At 40.5% G+C, this 23,795-nt stretch overlaps 2 protein-coding genes across 6 annotated transcripts in view; one reads left to right on the top strand and one right to left on the bottom strand.

The window, feature by feature from the left end:
* Positions 1-7,105, top strand: part of UBE2K (ubiquitin conjugating enzyme E2 K) — a 46,466-nt gene extending 39,361 nt beyond the window's left edge. For both annotated transcript variants that reach the window (XM_064652997.1, XM_064652996.1), the window contains 2 exons: positions 286-414; positions 765-7,105. In XM_064652997.1, the coding sequence (XP_064509067.1) occupies positions 286-414; positions 765-839 (204 nt within the window). In that variant the 3' untranslated portion in view covers positions 840-7,105. The remainder of the gene's footprint in view (positions 1-285; positions 415-764) is intronic.
* Positions 1,390-23,795, bottom strand: part of PDS5A (PDS5 cohesin associated factor A) — a 90,451-nt gene continuing 68,045 nt past the window's right edge. Inside the window, exons 30-35 of one of the 4 annotated variants that reach the window (XR_010430191.1) lie at positions 22,659-22,798; positions 21,345-21,450; positions 18,507-18,859; positions 17,295-17,445; positions 15,353-15,462; positions 1,390-12,029 (exon numbers count right to left, since the gene is read on the bottom strand). Coding sequence is in view for 3 of the 4 variants with exons in the window: in XM_064652993.1 (XP_064509063.1) it covers positions 16,672-16,707; positions 17,295-17,445; positions 18,507-18,859; positions 21,345-21,450; positions 22,659-22,798 (786 nt within the window). In the remaining variant the exon portion in view is untranslated. Of the gene's footprint in view, positions 12,030-15,178; positions 15,463-15,501; positions 16,708-17,294; positions 17,446-18,506; positions 18,860-21,344; positions 21,451-22,658; positions 22,799-23,795 lie in introns of those variants that run through there. The other 3 variants (XM_064652994.1, XM_064652993.1, XM_064652995.1) reach the window with 3 other exon arrangements.

The raw sequence follows: 23,795 nt of genomic DNA, 5'->3' as shown, positions 1-23,795 counted from the left end.
TGATCACCGCAATTGAGAGCAGTACCTAATTGTACACATGAAATACCCATAGTGCATCATTTAACCTGAAGGCAAACTCATTATATCAAATGCTTGGATAGGTTTACTCTTTGTGTAATCCTCACCTCTAAATTTATTTGGTAAATAGCAAGATGATCAGTACGAAACAGTGTTGAAGATACTGTAGGAAGAATGATGGATTGCAGTCTTTCATATCGTCTTGCGTTTGCTTGGATTGCTGAGTTGATTTAACTTTTCCCTTCTCCTCCTCTCTCTTTTGTGTAGTACAAACAAAACCCAGAAATGTTTAAACAGACAGCTCGACTTTGGGCACATGTGTATGCTGGAGCACCAGTTTCTAGTCCAGAATACACCAAAAAAATAGAAAACCTTTGTGCTATGGGCTTTGATAGGGTAAGTATATATAACTTCAGTATTTTTCAGTAGGGGCAGGGCAAGTATATGTGTATAAATGCAGAGATAATCAGTATACTAAAGCAGATTTGCTACTTCCGTGACCTTTTGTAGGTCTAATCATTCTGTTTTGCTACTTATTTTTAAGAATTGGAGTAAAATACTACGTTACTGGTGAATCTTGTGAGCTACCTCTGCCTTTTTGAAAAAATTTTTCTATAAATTATTTGTTGGAATTTAATAAATGGTAAACTAACATGTTCTGATTAATCTGTGAACTTTTCATTCCACTTCTCAGAGCTGCAGGTTCACACACTGAAAATATTATTGCTTTTGTTTTCTCATTGCAGAATGCAGTAATAGTGGCCTTGTCTTCAAAATCATGGGATGTAGAGACTGCAACAGAATTACTCCTGAGTAACTGAGCCATATAGAGAGAGCAGCTTCTGTAGTCCAGCTTGCCCCTTCTGGAGGAGCATCACCATCTGTTATCCTAGGATTCTATATAGATTCTCTTTCAAAACTGGCACTCTTGCCTGATGATGCTATCTAGGCACTATTGGAGACTGAAAAAAGCGCTCTGTAAATAAAGCTAATTAAACGTCTGTGTAAATTTAAAAAGGGGAAATACTTTAATTTTTTTTTCTTACTAAATATTGTAAAAATTCTTTGAGCTCAGCTAAGATAATGGGGAAAAACATGCCTACTTTAGTGTTTAGCAGTGTGACGAAGACTAGCAGGAACTTGCTTCAGGATTTTGATTTAGTAATTCAGAAAGCAACATTTTTGAGTGTTAGTCATCAAAATTGTTGGTGCCACTCATCACAGTTATCTTACTGTTTTTAACATGGATCCTATGTGCCTGTGGATTGACCTATATTTGCATGCTTGTACTTAATAGACATATTAGGTAGGGTTGCTGAAGAGAGCACCATGGAAATACTCGTTTGCTTTTGTAACTTTTTTCCTGACAGACTTTCAAGACTTACCCAAAGTTCCAAATGGTGAGCTATTCAGAACCATTTTCTTTCTAGCTTATTAATTGGGAAACCTGATTCTCCTCTCCCTTACATCATACTGTTGATTATGTTTCATCATCTATAGGTATTATGTGTGCCATTACAGTAGTCTAGGCTCCCCTTTAAAAATATATATTTTGAATTATCAGTAATGATTTTCATCCATCATGTTTTCTACACAATCATGTAAGGAGTATGCCTCGATACAGCACAGAAAGATGGAGCTGGTTTCATTTCCTTTTTTTTGGTCTTAAATAGCTGTAAAGTGTTCTTCAGTACATTCTGGATAATATGATTTCATGGTGTTTGAAGGGGGACAAAGCTGATTCTCCAGCATACTGAGAATGAAAAAAAATTTTTTTGAGTACTTGATATGATGCAATCAGCTGTTTTTTGCAGCAGTTTTCTAGCTTTATTTTGGGCTTCAATTTAAGGATTGCTTACCAGGTACTTTAAAATTCATCCTTGCTCACATTTTTCTCTGGTTAACACATGGAGGCTGTGGTGGTGTTTTTACTGTACATACTTCAAATGCTCATAGAAGTAGAAGTGTGTTCTCAATTTAGCTTTCTTTTGGATTGATGTTTCTGATAAACGAGAACTGAAATCTTACCTTGGCTTGTACATACAGTCAGTCTTTTTATTTGTATTAAAATGACATTTCATCCTGAGTGCAAAAGCTTGAAAATTATTAGTTTTGCAACTTCAGACACTAGTACATCTATTTAAAGAGAGCTGTAATGTCTTTGTGAATATGATGCTAACTTTTGAGAATATATCTGACAAGGAAGTTCAGAGAAATCCTGAGACTAGAGAATAGGGATTGTGGATACTGGAGTACTGTATAAGTCATCTTTTCTATGACTGTTTTGTTTTGCTGGTTTTTTTTTTCTCCTAAACTGTGGACTAATGGGGTGGGGAAATATATGCCCGTTTGGGTTTTTTTCTAGAGCTATGAAGTTCAAGTTGAAATAGTTTCACACTTCATAGTCTGTTTATAACTCATACTAGAGGAAATCAGGAACATTATGGTATCTGTTAAATACCTGGAGCATAGTGGTAGGGGAACAGAACCAGAAAACAGAGCTGTAGAGGCCTGGCTAGTTCAGGGATGTTCCCTGTACTGCTCTGTCTGATGTGTCCAAACTTAAAATAGGGCACAGACAGTAAATACTTTGAACTCATATCAGTGCAATACTAAATGCATTTGCTTAGTCTTTATACTTACTGCTTTTAAAGGTGTAGTCAGTGACCAGTTTTCTTGAGTTAGTGTAAATCATTTGCAATGATGCCAAAGGAAATGAGTTGTTTTGACTTTCCTTGTATTTATTTATTTTTTTTAAACAAAAAGCTGCTACTGTCCAGCTGGTTTGCTAGGTGGAAACCAGGGACAGTAGGAAACTGGCAAAATGCCACTTGTGTTAATCTCAAGTTGCTGTCTTTCTGTTATACAGGCTAAGAACTTCTTGATTACATCAACACCTTTTTTTTTTACCCTGGTGGTAAATATGAATCGCTTACTACTTTCCTTTGTTCTTCGCTGCTATTTATCAAAAGAAAGAACTTGGAAATCATTGTCGGGGACATAAAAATTCTCAGTTATGGGCTTCTGAACTTGTCTTTTGATAAGACTAGTCTCCTAAGAACAGCGGGTTTTTCCAACAGTATGTAAAGGGATAAATGAAGCCGGGGAAAGGGGGAGAGGGAGAAAAGGGGAAATGGTTCTTAGGTGAGCATGGTCACCTCTGGAAGAATGCCCTGTTAAGTTTTACTTCTCTCATGGAGTTACCTCATTTTCTTCTCTACTGCAAAATACTTTTGTCTTTCCCTTCCCCCTTATGTATAAATGTTGGATTGTGGGTTTTGCCCTCCATCCATGTGCTCGGTAGCTTAATGCTAGCTCAGGTGCTGGCAGGAAGCTTCTCAAGAAGTGAGCTGGGAAAGAAACGTGATCCAGCATTAAGGAGACACTTGTGGTCTGAAGTCCCTCCGAATTTTGACATGTGACTCCTTTATAAGGAATGTTTTTGTATTCTCAGTAATTATCAGAGTTGAATATAGGGATAATGCTGTACAAGGTTAGTTTAACTGCAGCTGGGGCTGAGCCCTAGGAATTTTGCTTTTAGTGTTCAGTTTATCATCGTGAGTTTGTACATACAAATGGTAGTTCTGTTTTCTGTATCACTGAACATCACTATTCAGGGCCCTGTGCGTCCACAGGACGTGGGGTTGCCGTGCTGTCCTCTCCAGCTGTGGAATTGGGCTGCACATTTACCACTTCCTTAAAACAAGAACACAAAACATAGGTACAGTTGCTGTCTCAGTACAGATAAACCCTCCGTTGTCTTCCTCTATTGTGCCAGAAGATGGCTTGAAACAGTCATTTTGAAGTCTAAATGGCCCCATTTTTCTAAACAATGACGCTTATGGATTGCCAGAGCAATCCATTGGATTTCACTGCTGAACATTTTAACATGCATCCAGCAAAATGGTGTATCCTATCTCATCCAGTTCCTCCAAGAGCATAGTAAAGCTCTGTTCAGAGGTAGAGAAATGCTCTTTCCTGTTGCCAAAAGCTCTGTTTTCCCATGAGTACCAAAAGCCCTGACTGTATCCCACCCCCTTGCCAAATTCACAGCTTCCTCCCGTTGCTTCTGTGAACAAGCTGTGTTCTCAGCATGACAAACTGTTGCATTTTGAAAACAAAAAACTTAGATACATACCCTTCTGGAAAGATGTGTCAGTGCTATTTATTCTGCATACTCCAAACTTTTTTTTTTTTTTTAAGCTTACCACAGAGTACATGGGGCCTTGACTATAATTGGTTTGGTAGTATTCACCCAAGTAATTAGGTACTACTGGCTTACAAACGTGTCTTAGGGTTCTTTTGAATTATCACTGTATTCAGCTGTTTTCCATGTAAAATAGTACTGGAACACTGACATAAGGAATATAGGATTTTTTTGTTTTGTCTAAAAGGAGGAATTAAAGAGCCAGAAAGAATCTTACTTTGTAACACCAAATCTGCATTAGATGGTGTGGGTAACAGAAACATGTAAACTATGCAAATTTAAGCTTAACAGCTGTGACTCAGACTAGGCACTTCAGAGTATATGGATTGCTTATGTCATCGGGGAAGGGAGAAGGGGAGTGGGGGGAAATCAAAACACGTGCTCAAGCAAGACTTCTTGTTTACTGCATTGGTCATGCACTGTGATGAGTAAGTGTTCCATTTTTAGTGCAAGGGGAAATCTAACTGTGCATGTCCTGTTTCCTTCCGAAACACCAACAAAAGCTGGCTTGGACTTGGAGGCTTGCCCAAAGGGGGAGATGTTAAATAATTTAGCAGAAAAAGTTGGTTTTACTTAGTGTCTGCTGATGAGCAGAGGCAACAGGAAGATGAGGTGTCCTCTCCTGCTCTGGTTTGTTGATGGAGTTGATGAGTGTGGCCACTGACTTGTCATCAGGTGCTTAGTTTTGTGTGGTTTTAATGAGCAGTTGGCTCAACAAGAGATAGCAAAAGTGCATTTCATCATCATCATCTGTTGCATCACAGAATTAAAGCATGGAAGTCAAGATGCTTGTTGGGTGCCTAAGGCCTCTTCTGGGAAGACCATATAGACGTTTTCACAGGTACCATCCTCGTTTTCCAGGCACAGCTTTCTCCTAGGGCTAGGCAAAGTGCTTCTCTCTTGCTAGTTTTCTGATCTGTTCCAAACCTATCTGTGAATGATGTAGCTTGCTCTTCCCACTTGTGGTGTTAGTGTCATCAGCTGACTCATCATCAGACTCACAAGACCAACTGCCATCAACGCATTTGGCTTCTGGCTTGGTTATTCCAGCTGCAGTGCTCTGCTGGCAGCAACTTGACTTCAGATTTCTTCTCACTGGACAAACTCTTGCGAATCATTTGCCCTGTACTGTGCTGTGATGTTCCTTCTCTGCTGTTACCTGCTTTGTAGGCATTGAAATAACTACAGGATCGCTCATGGTGCTGAGCCCTTCATCGATAATGTAAGTTCAGGTCCATGACTTGACAGACGAGGAAATGTACTGTGAAAATGCTGTACTTGTCTGGTTTGCAAATTTGCGGCAACTGCTGGTGCTCTGTGCAGTGTCAGAAGGAGGCTGCTATCATAGGAATGCTGATGTCAACTGCTGAAGAACCCTGCTTTTCTTACCTTTTCCATCCTAAATTCTGACTTTTCTAGTAAATATATATTTACCAATAAATACTGCAGGAGGTTGCTTCCTAAGCATCAGACTTCCTGTAGAAGAGGAGGGGGGCGGGGGGCTGGAATGCAGCATCAGTGTTTTTTGTCTTGAAAATAAAAACTACACAAACACTTTTGTACACAAATAATTTTTAAAATAAACACACATTTTAAAAGATGTTGATTTTCACTGGGAATGCTTAACAATAAATGCATGTTTCCCTGAAAACAGTTTTCATTTTATTTCTGGCAATTTAGATTGTTCTGAGATAACAGGGTCTACTGCCTCCATGTCAGTAACAAGAGAGAAAGGGATGATCATTTTCATGGTGCATCTTAATAGTTTTTAAGAAGAAAATTGTGTAAATATAAGTTGTGTAATGGAAGGGTGTGTTATTTCAGCGAGGACTGCCTCTTGTGATGGTCTGGGAAATACAGGTACAGCTGCAACACCTTGTGTATCTCTTCAAAGGCTGCTTCTGAAGGAACAAAGCCAATAACTCACAGAGGAAAAACAACTCTCTGGATTTTCCAGCACCACTCATGTTCATGTCATCTGTGTGCATTTTAAACTATGTACCTCATATAAACTGCAGTTGGTTCTTGCACTGGGAGGTGACAGCCTGTTGGGTAATAACAGTGCCCTGGTGTTCAGCTGTAGAAGAATCTAGTTGAGATCACAGCTGTGGATTTGCTACCAGCACAAACTATTCATTTTGGCATTTGTCAACATTTGTTAAATGGAGTAAAGCAGTTTGAAGACAGTGGCTGTGCAGCTGAAGCAACGAGCAGCGAGTTTGTTGTGGAGCTGGTTTCAGATCTATTTGGTTTCAGATCTATGTCCCATCTTCAGGTGTGTGTTTGTCCCTGGGCAGGTTTTGCAGGTTTCTGGGCAGGCTCTAACAGCTGGGATAGTGCTGCACAGTTTTATGGTGTAAGATGATGTTTGGGTTTTTTGTTTAATTTACTGTCATCGGGAGCTGTGTCGTATTGTGGTACCTCATTTTTTAAGAGGGGTGAGGGAGAGGGAGCACTCCCCAGCCCTCCTCTCCTGTGGGTGGGGGCTTCTCTTAGCCTGACATCAATTCAGAGAAATGAAAAAAAAAATGAAATCCATATTTCCTAATTCCTGTAGTTAGACACTGACATGAGTAACTGAGAGCTGCTTTATACTGAAATACTTGTGAAGTTGTCCAACAGCCTTGTCATTTCTTCCAGCCCCCCAAAACTGGAAGCGAGTTCACAGCTGAAATGGACTGATGGTGCTTGCTAGCTTGACTCGTCCTGTACTTACTTTTCTGTTTCAGTGGCTGTAATACTGACACATTTGGCTCTCAGGCGGGTAACTGATACCTCCAATACAGCAAATCCAGGATTTTAAATTGTTTTTAAGGTCAAGTCTGGATCTGGAGCACCCGTGTCTGGTATAATGTCAAATAAATTACATTGCTTCACTTAGTGGCTGCTTTGTGTTGAAATACATGAAGTCTTTAGGTGGGTTTGTGACAACCTCATATAAAATAAAGGGTAATCAGCAGGGATGGTGAGGCAAATACGAGTGTGGTCGTGCTGGGGGGGAAAGTTGGGATAGAAGCTGTTCTATGCTGATGTTACCTGAGCCACCAGACCCTTTAGCAACCCAAGTCCTCCATGTACAGCTGCCTTCGCTTGCAGGGCACCTACAGCAGGTGGGAAAAGGGACAGTGCTTTGCTTTCCCTGCCCTGGTCTCTTCCCTTCCTCCATCTTTCCCAAATCCTCTTCTCACAGCTGGCAGTTTAAGAGTGATAGACAGTGAGTAGTCAAAGTTCCTGCTGATCCTAAGAGGTTTGGGAAGTTCCCTGCAGCTCAGCCATGTTACTGTTTCAGGGCAAAACTGGCTGTCCCCATTTTTAAACACCTACCTGCTGCCTGGGTGCAGAGGTTGGGTAGGAGGGTGGCTTTCTTAGAGCAGGAACATTTTACTGGTTACAGCCCAAAAAGATAAAAGCCAGTTATGCTCCAGTATGGATTTTGGTTCAAAAAAAGGCCTGGAACTGGCTGGTCCCATTTCACACTGCAGTCAGCTATAACAAAGAGCGAGCACTGGAAATCATGTAATTGCCACAGCTTTATGTTTCCCTCAGCATAAGGCTGAAGAGCAAACACCAGACACAAAGCAGGTCCCAGGTGTTACTGGATATGCTGGCGATCACATTTTCACCTTGCTGTGAAAAACTGTGGTGTGTGAAGTGATTTATCTGTGTAGAAAGTGGTTTAAAACACTGTCAGTTCAAATAGAATGAAAACACCTGATATTTATGGCTTTTACTGTTAAAGAGGAAACAAGAAATTAATCCTGTATATGAACTTCCTACAGGTGAATGACCTGCTGGGATGGGGGCAAGAGGGACAGATGTTCTCCCTCTTGTGCTTGGCATACATGTTGCCCTCTATAACTTATTCCGCATTGAAGTCCTTCAGTGGTCTGAACCACATCAAAAATACTAGGGTAAACTGTCTCCAGGCCATACTTGTCAGGAAAGAGAACTGTTCAGCAGCAGAAGTATGAACAAAGTAGTTACCAGAAGTTACTATACTGAGGTGGAGGGGGAAAAAACAAAAACACAAACCAACCCCAAAAGCTTCTTAAAAACAGAGGGAAAGAGTTGTTCTTTGTATTGTTCAAGTGCCATTCTTTTCGCCTGAGAATGGTTCTCATCTGTGAGGAGTCATCAAGGGGAAGAGCAGAGTCCTGCACCTGAGGAGGAACAATCTCAGGCACCAGTACAGGCTGGGGCAACTGGAAAGCAACTCTGCAGAGACGAACCTGGGGATTCAGGGTCTGGACCAAGTTGAACATGAGCCACTAACCTCTACTTTTGAAAAAGGCAGCAAACTGTCCTGGGCTGCATTAAGCCAGGTGTCACCAGCAGGCTGAAGCAGGCACATGGAGTGGGAGTGCCAGGTCCTGCTCTGATGGGCTGGGCTGGAGGCAGCTGGCTGTCCACACAAGCGACTGTGGACTAAGGGGTCTGTGTCTGTTCATTGTCGCTGCAAAAGAAGCAAATAGACACAAAAGGGCCACATCCTGTAGACCTGAAATGACAAAGCCCTCTCAATAGCAAAAAGGTTAAAAAAAACCCCTCACCAACAAAAACCCAAATGCCAACAAAAACCCAAATGCCAACAAAAAACCAACCCACATTTTGGCTTTAAGTTACGATGTTTTGGAAAGAAAGCAGCTCATTGATGCAGAATCAAATTACATTCTGGTATCATCTTGGCCAACTGCTTTGGGCAGCATCCAAAACCATCCTCAAGAAACAATTCACGTAAGGAAATGCTTAGAGCAGGAACCCTGCCCTGCTCCCTGGCAAAGACTAAGAATATCCTTGGCATGTGGTGTGGTTCCCATGTGGCAGGGGGAAGGGGCTTGGGCACTTGTGTAAGTGGTCTTTTGGAGGAGGAACCCATTACCATTTCAAGGCAATGAAGAGTGACCAAATAAAAAATAGATTTGAGCTCCTGAGATCTGAAGAAGACGGCAAGTCGGTCTTACTAAATTTAATAGGAAGGCCCTTATACCTGTGCTTGTAGCTCTGGGGGTGGAAGTGCCCTCACAAATAGCCAAACAGTATCTAATACCTGATGGTTATGTGGGAAAGCACTGTGCTGGTCAGACACAACATACTTGGAGAAACTGTGTAGAAGATGCAGTGGTGCCACAGCACTGGTGGTCCCCCTTTCCACAGGCACAAAAAAAGCCTCAGGGAGCAGTAGTTTACAGACAGCCTGGGGAGGATGAGTTAAGGGGGTGGATGCAGCAACTGGCATTTTAGCTGTGACCAGGTCATGTACAAGGGACATGATCTCAGGTTGGTATTAAGTGGTTGGGAGTAAGTTTGGCCTGGAAATACTCTGATACTCTAAAATCTCACCAGGGAAATGGCTTTGAAACTTGGAAAGCCACAGAGATGACCGTGTCTACCTCATGGTCAACACAACAGGACTGTAAATGCCACTGTGAGCTTCTATGTACAGTGTATGAGGGTTTGGTGATTCATACACTGTGTAAACCAGAAAGGATTGAAAATACACCCTCCTTCTGGGTGGGGGGTTGCTGGACATCCTGTGATAGCTTGTTATAGTCCAGACGACCAGAAAAACTTTCCTCAAGCATCTGGAGATTTGGCTATTCAGTGCATGTTGACAGACTCTGAGGCAGTTCCTGAGGTGACAGTGTGGCTCACAGACTGGGTGACAGCACAGTAACACACAAGTTAGAGAACCTGCATGGCAGGTGCACTGTGAGAAACACCCCACCTGACAAAGGGTGTAACAGCAGCAACCAGTGCTGACCCAGGGAGGATACCTGCTCTGAACGTCGGGTCTTTGTGGGAAAAGCAGAGTTGAAAAGCCTGTTACTAAAGCAGAGCCTGATAAACTGTGAAGTGCAGGCCCCCCACAAGTATCAGAAATGAATCATGGCATGGAGTCTGCTTTCTCCCCAAATCCTTTTATGCTCAAAGCTAAGCTCGTGTAGATGGAAATGAGAAGGTAATGCAGAAGATCAACGTGCAGGCACGGTTGGATACAGCAAAGGGAGTCTGGAAGAACAGCTGGGAAGCAATGTACTGCAGTTGGAAGATTGAGAAAAGGGGATCAGAAAAGGCACTGAGGAAAGGTACAGAGCCATTGTGGTCACACACACACCAAGACTGTGCATAGCAGCTTCCTTGTCCATGTCCCAGCCTGAATCCTGTCCTGGTGTAACAGTACATGGAAAGATAAACAATGGTTGCTGCTACCACCATCCAGAATAATTTATCCAGACTACAAATTGCTCTCTCCTTTCCTGGGAACACTCAGGGATTGAAGGAGGTGATGTCCTGAATTACTTGAGTAGTGATAGCCTCTGCTAGTTTCACAGGAAGTGGAGAAGACCTTATCTGTGGGCAGCAGGGAGCACAGGGCACCCTGCATGCACTCTGGAGACAGCACATAACTGATGGCTCAGACCTCGGCCACCAGCACAAACCTGGCTTGTTTCTGGTTTGGGGGCAGTACTGAGATGAATCATACAGAGGCACCTGAATATATGCCAAAGTAAATGGTATTCTCAGTTTTCACTCATACCACAGAGCAAAATATTCTGCGTGTCCCAGCTTTCCCTGGGGTAGGGTGCAGGACCACGTGCCCGCTGCCCAGCCAGATGCTGGCTATTGCAACTGTGCCATGCCAAGGTAAGAAATCAGATGATTGCCTATGAAGTTTCTAAGCACACAGTGACTCCCCACCTGCTTTACAGCCATCGGACCCAAGAGAAACTCAGCCATGATCACCCACCATCTCTTTCTTCAGAAGCTTTGGTGCATCATAGCCAACACATCACTTTCTGTTTCCAGGGCAATGAAAGAAGAATTAAATGCCTGAATTTAAGGAGCAAAACATGTATTTCTTGTTCTGGAACACACCTGTCTTGCAGCGATATGCACACACATCTGAGCTCTCGTGGCTGGCAGGGTGGCAGGAGGACGCTCAATGTACCAAAGCGATTTGGTCATGCTTCTTGCCTGAGCTGGCACACTGCTGAGACTGCACTGCTGCCAGCACAACTTCAGCAAGTTAAAAATTAGCTTGGATAACCTCTGTGCTCCCACTGAAAAACAGACATGTCTCTCCTGTTGGCTGTCCATTTGTGTTGCTTGTGGATGTTTCTGCTCTGCTGACCATGGATGTAGCTGCGCAGTTGAGGAATCTTCCAGGTTCAGAGTTGAACGGCTTCTTAGAATCATTTCTTGCCAAAGCTGAAGGGGTCACTGTGAGCCTGACTTCCTCCTGTTGGCTTGTAACACCTGCCACTGCTCTCTGACATCCCCCTGATAAGTTTGTCATGACTTTCACTAGGCAGGGAGAAGATGCCCTGTTGTGGGTCAGAAAGGTGTTTCCATCAGGTTAACAAGACTTTTTCCAGGGCAGTGCTATGATGACTGCACACTGCCTGATATGATACCAAGGCAGCAAAGAACATGCTCACAGCACCTTTTGGCATGTGATGCTGTCTGAGTTCAGGTGTGATGCTGCTCCTACCAACTACTGGTGGACACATGGCTGTGCCTTTGGCTCTTGCAGCCCAGGCAAGCAGGAGGTTGTCTGAACTGCAACAAGCTTTTGCCTGTGGTCCCACTCATTTCTTTACAAGCAGGTGCACATGCCAAAAACTTGCTCATCTCCTTTTAGACTGCAAAAAAATAAGGCTGCGAACTTCCCTGGAGTGAGGGATGTTCCTACTCTGAATTTGAAGTATACCAGGGAGTCAGATTTGTGAAAGTAGTCATCCTGCGGGTCAGCACACTGACTCGGTGCTAAGGAATCTCTGATGGGAGCTGTGGAACTGGCCACCTGCAGTTAGAAGCAGATCACAGAGTGTGAGACTGAAGGGAGAAACTGGGTCACTCACACCCTTTGGTCTCTCATGTAGTAAACTACAGGAATAGGAAATTTGGACCCACTCCCCTGACTCATGCTGTACAGCAGGGAAGGGAGAGGCTGTCAGCAGTAACCTCTGCTTGTGTACCCAGACTTCCAAGTTCTTCTCCTGAGAAGTCTGGTCTTGTTTGCTGCCTTCCAGGAATTGAGGCAAATCGATCCAGGGAATGTCTGGATTAAAAACTTAAAGAACAGAAGCTTCTGCTGGCTTTTGAAGTTTAAGAGTATTTTATCTTACTGTTTAAGCTTTCTTCTGGCCATCTGACTACCTGGGGTACTCATCAGCAGGATGATTCCCTCCTCGTCAGTAATTTAAGCTTCAAGGGCTTCAAGGCTTCAAGGGACCCACCAAGTGCTGCTGTACAGAAGAACTTTGCTACTGCCTTTTAACACCTTGCTATTCCCTGTGCAAACCTGTTCCTTGGGCTGAGACCAGTTACTCTGTGACTAATGCTTGGTTATCAGCTATGCACACCTGCAGCCTGGCTGGAAAGTCGACTTCATAGTCCAGTTTTAGTCTGGGCTATTTCCTTGACCACCAATTTGGGACTTGATTTCCCAGCACAAACAGAACTATGACTGCTGATAAATACAGTAGTGGAGCACACATGCAAGAGAACTAGGTTCCACATGGATGATTTCTTTAAGAAGCAAGTTTCCTACATATTGCAAATGTTTGGTGATACCATATCTTTCTGAATCTTTAGAGGAAACAGCTCAGCTGTGACAGCCCCACTAGTTAATTTGACACTCAAGAGCCAGTTTAATGCTGAACTTGGTCCAACAATGTGAGCCAAGTATCTAAAAGCTGGAAGTGCATTTTAGATAAGGTTTTGTTATTTATCAGTTCTAAAACTTACAGGGCTTGTCAGCATGTGCAGAAAAGGTTTGTAATGCATATCGTTTTTCCTGTTTAAGATTGCTCTAGACAACATTATTATTTTATCCAAAACAACTATTCAGATTTAGTTTTGTTGAGTGGTAGAGGTTTAATTTAGTATGTTACAAAGTATGTTCTCAGAAAAGCCTTCCTGTCTTACTGTGATGAAAGCCATGCACTCCAGGCATCAGAGAACACAAAGAAACAGAAAGAACTGTATGTCTGCTAAGAAACACAGCCACACAATTATGAAGATGAGAACTTAAAGATGATAAGAACTTGGCTCTAACTATGTAACTGAATGTGAAACTCAGCACCTCTAAATCCTACACTGGGTAAAAGCCATAAAGACTGGGTTTTATCGGGCTTTCTCTTTATCACACATTAACAAGGGAAGAACTCTGAGCATCAGTTTCCTTATTACAATGAGAAAAACCTCACTGATGTAAAACATTTGAAACCCCATGTATGGCCATGTACAACCCCACACACCTTTTTCTGAATAATCTGCCTCACATTCTCCAGTTCTATTCTGATTGCTCTTCAACAGAGTTTATTTTTAAAGCCTCATAAGTACTAGCAATGCATAAATTATGTATGTATAAAAATGATGTCTGTGCTTTCTGTATCCAGGCTGAGCTGGTCAAGGGAGGGCATTGTCCTGCTCTGCACTGCACTAGGGAGGCTTCACCTTGAATACTGTGTGCAGTTTTGGGCACCACAATATAAGAAAGACATGAAACTCTTAGAGAGCATCCAAAGGAGAGCAATAAAGATGGTGAAGGGCCTTGAGGGGAAGCCGTATGAGGAGCGGCTGAGGTCACTTGGTCTGTTCAGCCTGCAGAAGAGGAGACTGAGGGGAGAACTCATTGCAGTTACAACTTCCTTGTGAGGGGAAGAGGAGGGGCAGGCACTGATCTCTTCTCTGTGGTGACCAGTGACAGGACCTGAGGGAATGGCCTGAAGTTGTGTCAGGGGAGGTTTAGGTTGGATATTAGAAAAAGGTTCTTCCCCCAGAGGGTGGTTGGGCACTGGAACAGGCTCCCCAGGGAAGTGGTCACAGCACCAAGCCTGACAGAATTAAAGAAGTGTTTGGACAATACTCTCAGGCACATGGTGTGACTCTTGGGATGGTCCTGTGCAGGGCTAAGAGTTGGACTTGATGATCCTTTTGGGTCCCTTCCAACTTAGCACATTCTGTGATTCTATGAATGTGCTGTGACTGCTCAGTGTCCCCTGGCCTTCAGGGACACTGCTCTGACAGAAAGGTGTCCATCACTGAGGCAACCCTGAACAGCACCACGGCTGCTCTCAGGACTTTGGCAAGGGAAAAGTGGGGGCAGGCAGAGAAATGCTGTACATAACCTTGTCTGGGGTAAGTTCTGAAAAGAAACCAGTGGATCACCACTAGACATTTCCTATAGTTTTTGTAAGCTGCATTTTGGCTCAAAGCTGCATTTTGCCCAGCATAATTTACTTCATGAATGTACCAAATGATTGCATTGATAATCAACATGTAGAAGTAACTCAGATGCCCACTTAAAAAAACACAGGAGAAAGAGACTCCATTTGCAGAAAGACAACTGCAAACCCTGCTCTGAGCATGGCACTGAACCTTCTGAAACCCCTTGTAACCTAAATTATTCTATCATTCCTTGAGTAACTTGACATTTGAACTGATTATATAGCCAAACAAAAACGAAAAAAAGGAAAAAATAAAAAAATTATCCACTTCACAAAAATCAAAGCTTCTGGAAACAAATCTGAATATTTGCAAGATTTGTCAAGTCCAGATTTCAAATCACTGTTAGAGGCATACCATTAGGTACCAGAACTCATTTCTAAAAGCAAGTTTCTTTTTCAGGTTTCCCAAAAACTTTGAACTAAAACATTTTAAAAGAAACTGCATTATGATCAGTAAATCCATCTTGTGAAATTATTTCAGTTTTAGAAATCAAACTCCTGATCGATGTGTAATTAAATGCTTTTAAAATCTCCTGGTCTCCCTCTGTAAAAAGCATTTCAAATCCCTCAAGTCAAAGCATCACAGATTGCTTTAGAAGGAGAGCTGCACACACCACTTTATGCACAGTCTCATTTTCTGTTAGACAAGAAAAATAACACACATTGTTACACTCAGTAAGAAAGACTTAGTCATTGTTCAGGAGCACACAACCCATTTTAGGAGGACAAGTAATCCTTAACTAATGTCACCAGCATCCAGCTCTTCTATAATGAATCCAGGGATTTCAAAACAATTAGCAGAAGAGAAATGGGGAACTGAGAAACAAAGCAAACTCTTCACTGTCACTCTGCAGACCAACCCCCTTCACAAGATAAAGCACTGTAACTTTACCTAAAAAACTTGTCTCTTAAGCTACGTAACTGTCTGCATTACAACTTCTTTGCTCCGTACAGTATTTCTATGACTGTCCAAGTCTATGCACAGATATAGCAATTTGTTTTCTGTGAAAGAAAAAAAAAAGTTAAAAAAAGACCGCCGTGTGACACCTAGAAGCGTTTATTTTATGCAACAAACTTAAATATGATCATGTGTACATAAAAGTGTACACTGTATCTATGCTGAACAATGCCAGGAAACATAATATTGATGCAACAATCTTCTAAAATAAACATTAAAAAATGAGCCTGGACAGGAAGACAAAATGCAAAACAGACTTACTTCCAATCAGCACAATGCTTAAAATTGAGAGCAATCCTAAACATTTCCAACTTTCCTTACAAAGCTGCCAAAGTCCAACTATTTTTAAAAATTGATTTTTTTTTTTCTTTACATCAATAATAAAAATCTGGTGACAAACATTATAAAATCAAATGCTGGACTGTCTTTACTCCTTTAAAATTTAGAATATTCCAACAGAACCGCAGGAGTAAAAACACTTAAAAGTGATATATGTTTTTATAAAACAAACATCAATATGTACAATTATTGCAAATTATATTAAACTAAAATGGAGGGGGAAATTAAAAAATGAAATGTCTACTTGCGAATTAATAATAATTTTAAGTGATTACTTTCCCACTCTGATAAAAATCAGAAAGCAACATTTATAAAATTGCCACCACATGACTTTTCATAGCAGGGAACTGAAATCTGTACATCTTATTTTTGCAGAAAAGTAGGCAGGCAGAAAGAATTATACATAAAACAGTCTCCAAAGGTAAAGCAAAAAAAATTTTTTTGTGATTTTTTTTTTTGACTCTAGTCTTGTTTAAAATCCATTCAGTAGACTTCTACCTTTTCTGTGAAACATGGGAATACCTGGCTCTAGGATCATGAATTTTCAATGTCAGTGTAAGGACTTTCTCTGACTTTCTTTAAAAAAAAATGCAGCATGAAAATTAATGGTGTAAATACACTTTTAAACTCCAGAATGCAGGAACTGGAACCAAGTGTTAAGCAATTTGCTTAATTATTGACTTTTCATAAAAAAAGTCTCTGGGGAAATAAGTACAGATGCTTTTAGCCTCTTTCTCAAGAGTTTCTGCTTTACATTTCCATTGAGAAGGATTAATTTCATGTGAAAGGGAAGCATAGTTTTCCTTCTGGTTTCAGAGCTGAAAGCTGTGTGTTTTGAAATAATTTCAGTTCCTGTACAGGAAATTTCTGAATCCTAGTTTTGCAGAAGCTTGGAGCATGCCTTTATTTGGCCTTCATTTCCTCCCTTTTCGAGCAAGTTTTCTTTTTACCTATACGGGGGCAGAAAGGAAAATACAAGTTAACTGTAAGGACATTGAAATTACAATTGATTCAGAATCAAATCCTACCAAATATTGTTTACATTTTGGCTTTTACAGTCTTTATACTGTGATTCTTCCAACTCTATCTTATCTCTTCTCCACAATTACATAATTAACTGAATACAGCTGAATTTCGTTACTGTACAGCACAACTTCCTGATAAACTCTGAAATAGACAAAGTCGAATTGTGCATTTCATAATTCCACAACTGAGTAATGTTTTTTCAGCATAAACAAAAATACAGTTATCTAATGCTTTCACTGGAATTGAGAATAAGAACAGTAACTTGTTCTAATTAACTATAATTACCCAGGTTTATAAAAAAAGCCCATCTTATTTCAGAACAAGCACTACTTCAAATGTTTTCCAAGTATTTACAGTAACTTGTATATTTCTACTTAAAAGCAAAGAAACCTATCAGACACAGCTGTTTTTACACACATTTTTTTCTAGATGACAAATTTCTTTGATTTCTTACTGTATAAGCTACAATAAAAAACCCAGAGAATTGTCCTATATAAGATGCCTGCTACACCTTAAGGAAGCCTCCCTCTGCTATCTCTGTATCCTCAGTATCTTCCTGGCTGCTCCCACAGGCCTTAAAAAGATCCATTGCATTTTGGGAGTATTCTGGACTTGAGTCTATCTCCAACAGTGAATCTCCATCACTTCCAAGCACCTGGCTTCTGAAAAACGTTAACAATGTTTTGGTATTTTGTCCAAGAAACACTGAGACATTACATATTTTAAAGATGCTATCTGATACAAGTGGCTTATTAAAGGCTATGGATAGTGCAATTTGTTCTGAAGACTTAATTTGTTGTATAAAACAAGCATTGCAAAGCAGTACACAAACATGACACTCTTCACAGACTGAACATTTTACTACTGTATAAACCTTGCTTTGAGAATAAAAGGTAATTATTTTTGATCAAGGTTCTCTGCAAGATCTTGAACTTAACAAAATCTTCAGAAAGAAACTATTCCAATTATACTTTCTTCCTTTAGATTAATTTGTGATTTTTTACAGCACACTGGTTTGCTGACCTTACTGCTCTACCACTTTTGCATTGAAGTTATTAATGTATCAGATCCAGCAAAACAAACTTCTCAGTATTTATGCACATTTATAATTTGCTTACACTGGAAATCAAATCAACACATTTAAACACCAGAATATAGAAAAATAAATTATCATCCAAGAGCTGTTTTGTAGTTTATGCAGTTTCAAATTTTCAAATTTACTTAAAAGATATTAAAATCCTGTTAATATTAAACAAGCACAGACCCAAAAGACCAGAAAATAGTTACAGTTAGAATTACAATCTTTTTCTGTTCATTAAAGATAGTAATTTATCAAGCCTTTGCTATCAATGAAGCAGAGCAGAGTACCTGAATGCCTGTGTACCTGGCATTAATGAATGCACTGAAAAATCTTTAGCTCTTTGTTCTTTTACACAGCAATGCCAGTAAGGGGAACCAGGATGCAACAGACAAAAAACCCAAACTGGTGAAAACAGGTAAGTTTATCTTGTTCCGATTAAACAAATTCATTTCTCCAATTCCAGCTGCCTTCCCCTACTTACTTCGAAAGTTAGAACTCAACATGACACATGGTGGACCATGGTGTCCACTGTGGTTTAGTTGTGCCCTCAGCTATTCTAGATTTGTTATAATTGCAAATGCAGGGTCTTGAGACAGGAAAGGACCACCCCACCGATGCATTTCATTATTTATTTATTTTTACCTCTGTAGATCAATTTGTCTCTGTGCTGCCGCTGGCTTTTTCGCTGTGTCTTGCTGTTTTGGTGCTTTGGCATTACCTGCCTCTAAACTCCCTGGACTTTCTTGATTGGCTGCTGCTCTCTTCCTTCCCCTGACAGGTGGTTTGTTTGTTTCCTCGTTTTTTGCAGTGGTACCCTGAGGTTCCGGTTTGGTTGGTCGCCCTCTTCTGGTTTTTGCTGCTAGCGATGGGCCTGTTTCATCTACACTTTTTTCTTCTGTTTTTTGATGAATATTCTCAGTTCCAGATGCTGTTGCTGTTCTTTTTTTCCCACGTTCAGTGCTGTTTCCTTGTGTAGCCTGATCAGAATTAATCTCCTAGAAAATAAAAGTCATGAATGTGAAGGAAAAAAGATTCCCAAAGGCAAACTCAAATTGTGACCTCCCTCCAACAGAAATAAGGTTTTTTAAACTTTCTTAAGTGTTCTTGTAAAACACATCACATGGTCTTAGACCTAGTAAGAAGTTTTTTATTGCATGGGATTTTGGACATTCTTCTTGCAAAAAGATTTTCTGAATCATCTGTAATATCTGCACCCAATGAACCTTTCAGTTGCTTGAGAGAGAGATTACGATAAGACTAATAATTTCAGCTCCTCCCATGACGGTTCTTCTGGACAAGCTCCTTTTACTGCCTCTTTGTCAAATGACAGGAGAGAACCAAGGAACAAAAAACAATGATTCCAATACAGCAAATTATATTTACTTCAACATGTGCAAATTTTGAGACCAACATTCAGTAATGTGCGGATTACCAAAGTAGTAAGTGCCAGTAAAAAAACCTCAAGGCTTACAGGGGATGAAGGAAGTAAGACCAAACCATAAATGAAACTTGCAGTCTTTGTTAATTCAGTCATGCCCAAATAGGTATGGCCTACATGCACGTTTTTCTCCATACAGTGAATAAGGCAATGGACATGATTAAATACCATGAAGCCACATCTGTACATGTGAAACAGAAAGGGTGGTGGCACTGTACATCTCTACACAGAGCAGTATTCACATGGAAACAAAGAGGAAGGACCTGGATGCTAAGCCTTCATTTGAACATTGACTTCCAAAACAGTTAGGAGAAGGGGTAAAAAAAGGGTACTAAAGAAGTATGACTGGGATGACTTGGCAATTTCAAACAAACCAATTAACGTCACTCACTATTCTAAGCACTGTGTCTGAACCAAGGACTTTTTTTGTTTAACATTCTATCATTATTTCTTAAGTGTTCAAATGAGTCAGGCAGTCTCTGTAATCTTTATTACTGGTCTAGCAGCTTCATAGCAGACATTTACAATTGCTATTCATAAGAACTTTACAGATAACCACTCTTTGAAATTTCAACTTCAAGAACCTGGAAAGCATTTTTGAAAATTTACTTTATATACACTTTCCCTAACTTTTCTATGTGATGGTATAAATCCAAAACACCTGCTTATTCCTCTGATTTCTTCTAATCAAAAGAGACTGAGCAGATATTTAACTTCTTAAAATGTGTACAGCATAATCCATCTAAGTATCCCTACATTATTACAAAAATCTGTTTTAAATCACTGAATCATCCAGGTTGAAAGTGATCTGTGGAAACCATCTTGTCAAATTTTCTCATGCAAGCAGGGCCTCAGGGGTCATCCAGGGCCCTTGACAAGCCAAGCTGTGAACAGTGACATTTCACCACTTTTCTGGGCAACCTATACCACTATCACAATGTAGATTTTTTTAATATTTTTTTTTCACTTGCATCCAGATAGAATTTCCCCTGAAGCAACTTCTGGCTGTAGCCATTTGTTCTGTGAGCATGCAGCCTCGAGAAGAATGCTTCCATCTTTTCCATAAACACCTTTTAGATACTGAAAGGCTGATCGATCCTCTCCAAGGCTTCTCTTCTCTACGCAGAACAAACCCAACACTTTCAACCTTTCAATACGACAACATCTCCAAGCCTTTATCACCTTGGTGGCCCCCTGCAAAGCTCTCCAGTTTTTCAATATCCATGTCAAACTGGAGAGGATACAGTATTCCAGACACAACATTCCAGGTATGGCCTACTGAATGCCAAATAGGGTGGAATAACGGCATCCCTCACTCTGCTGGCTATGCTCCTGCTGACACAGCCCAGACCCAGCTTGCCCTCACTGCTGCCAAGGCACTCTGCTGACCCACACTCTGTTGGTTGTCCACGGGAAATGGTCCCCCAGGTCCTTCCTGGCCAACCTACTCTCGAGCCAGGCAGATCCAGCGTGCTGTACAGCTGCTTGAGCTTAATCTATCCCAGGTGCAGGACTCAACTGTGTTAAACTTCATTCTACTGTATGGTTTAGAGGTTAAAAAATGATGATTTGCACATGTTGTTCACTCTCTAATGGAAGGGGGGAGAAGGATAAAAATATTTTAAAAAGTTTAAGTAACATTTCAGTTAGATCCAGAAGTTAGATGTTTATTTCATGCCATAGGACCACTTGACATTTTCCTGGCAGTATCTTCAAGTTAAAGCTACTACACATTTGAACCTTCACTCTGAATACCAGCCTTACTACTTATGCTGGAAAACACAGAATAAAGGTGGGAATATTTTTGAATTTTAGAACAGAACAAAGTCCATTTACATGAGCTCTAGGAATTACTTTAGATAAAATAAACAGCAGTTTTAAAACTAAGGGGTCTTCTCTCAGGCCAGGAAACCGACAGAACTACGTGAAATGAAACTGGGTATGACCAGTTCCTCAGAGACCACCTGCAGTGATGTGTACTGAATAAACTCCCAATGCCAAGCTTACTACAGACATACAGTCCATAAAATCCCCAGACATACCTTGTTTTTCACAGGTTCTGTCTTTGCTGGTGTGACTGAAATAATCCTGACAGGATTTTCATCATTTTCACTGACCCCGGTTTCTGATATATCTGAACTTTGTTCCCTGGAAGCATAATTGAATACAAAATAAAACCAAAATACACAGAAAAGAAGAAAAATGTTTGGAATTACTTAAAAAAAAGGGGGGGGATCAATACAAACTAGCTAAATTAATTTAAAAAGAACTGAATTTGCCAGAGACCACATTTAAATTTTCTTTCCCAGAAATGGGAAAGGTTTGAAAGGAATTGGCTAGTCATTGAGCCAAATCCCTCATTAGACACACCACCTTGCTTTTTGTAAACTTAAGACCAGAGCTCTAAAAGAGGCTGTGTTTCTTTTTCCAGACAGAAAAAGCTGATAGTAGAAAAGGTAGTGAAGAATGAACACCAACAGTGCTAAAACTTCAAGTTAATTTACACAAACATATAATAGCTTTAAAACCAAAATAGTTAAAAAAATAAACAAGACTATTACAATATATATCATGCACACTTACGAAACAAATTCTGAATGGAGTTACACTTCCCTTTGACCTTATGAATTGTAGCAACTAGAGCTGACTTTACCTGCTTTCTTTAACCCTTTATCTTAGCCAGGTAGCCAATTGCAAAACAAATGAAACAATTTTAAAATTTGAAACTGTAAATTGTTTCTCTGGATTTAGAATAAATTTTGAAACTCTGGATTCACATAAAAATAATGCTTACTAAAAGAGACACTGAATATTGCAAACATATGTTGCATCTTTCCACTGAGATCCTGGTCTGCTTCGCCAAGGTCTTTTTAATCATTCTTAATCTTAAATAGATCAGAATATTTAATCTACAAAGTTTTCATCAAAAAAGATGCTTGTAACCAATCAGGATTAATCAGAATTTATACATAAAAAATATGCAAGCTGCACAATCTTTTTAGTACTAATTATGGCTGCTCTCTTCAATTAATACATTTTTCTGATGTAAAAATGATTATTAACCACCAAAATTTCAGGCAGTATAGTGTCTCCTCTGTGGTATTATATGCAATCACAGGCAAGACACAGCTAAACAGTTCATTCTGTTGAACAGTTGAACTGTTCAACTGCACTGAATTTTTGTCTTCTAGAAAAACCACCCGAAACAAAAAGACCCCAACCCCATAAACTGAACCAATATGGAGACTTTACCTATTGAGAATTAACATATTTTTTAAAACCAAATCATTTTCTGTCCTAAAATTTGCAAGTAAGGGAAGTAAATAGCTGATGAAAGAAACTTCAAACTCCGTTACCTTGACCTGTTTCCTGCAGAAGCACTCAGCTCAGAGTTTACACTGCTTCCAGTCTCTGATCCTGTAGTTCTAATATATGGTCTTCTTCCAGTTGCAGATAATGGTTTGTTTACTGTACCTAATACACCAGTTGGTTTTGGCTGGAAGAAAATGTTTAGATCTTTAAAAATGACAATATTCCATTTTTAAAATACTTTGAATATTTTAAAATACTTTTTCTGGATTCAAAGTCTTGATCACAATGCCATCAGTTTAAAGCTACAGACTTCATCTTTACTTAAAACCCACTGTCTATCCTACTTTTATTTCTCATAATTTAACAGCACTTTATCAGTTGCCTTGCTCTCTCTCATGCTTTGAAGGGATAGCAGCTGGAGAAGTTTCAACAACAGCCAAAATGTTAGATAATAGAGTTGAGAGCCTCTGGGTAAGGATGAAGGGAAAAGCAAACAAAGAGGATATTGTGGGAGTCTACTATCAACCACCCAGCCAGGACACCACCACCAATGAGTAATTCTACAAGGAATTATAGGATCTTTCTGGATCAACTGTCCTCGGGCCTTATGGCCAACTTTGGCCCTGTATATGGGGACAGCAGACTTTGGGCTCCTGTAAGGTCTTCTGGGAATCTGCCTTTGAAGGTACTGGGATCCATGAATGCCAGCCACTTATTAAGAACCATCTCTTAAAAGTGCAGAAGCAGGCAATTCCAAAGTCTAAAAAGTCAAGGCAAGTGAGGCAGAAGGCCAGCCTGGCTGAGTAGAGATCTTCTTCTGGAACTTAGTCAGAAAAGGAAAGTGTACAGCCTTTGGAAGCAAGGACAGACAACATGGGAGTGCTACAGAGATGCTGTACACTACGGTGCTGTTCACCACCATAGGGAGAAAATTCACATGGCTAAAGCTTGATTAGAGTTCAAGTTGGCCAGCGCTGTGAAGGACACAAAAGGGGCTTTTTCGAATATGTTAACAGCAAAAGGAGGATCAGAGAGAACACTGGGCCATTACTGAATGGGGCTGGTCACCTCACAAGCAGAGGGTGACGAAGCAGAAACATTTAACACCATCCTTGCCTCTGTCTTCAACACTGATGATGGGCTCTGGGCCCCCCAGAGCCCTGTGTTAAAAGAGGGGAACA

Source organism: Pseudopipra pipra, chromosome 4, assembly GCF_036250125.1.
Source record: "Pseudopipra pipra isolate bDixPip1 chromosome 4, bDixPip1.hap1, whole genome shotgun sequence".
NCBI classification, from domain to species: Eukaryota; Metazoa; Chordata; class Aves; order Passeriformes; family Pipridae; genus Pseudopipra; species Pseudopipra pipra.
The sequence above is the reverse complement of the archived record's forward strand: the minus strand, read 5'-3'. Positions and strand labels throughout refer to the sequence as shown.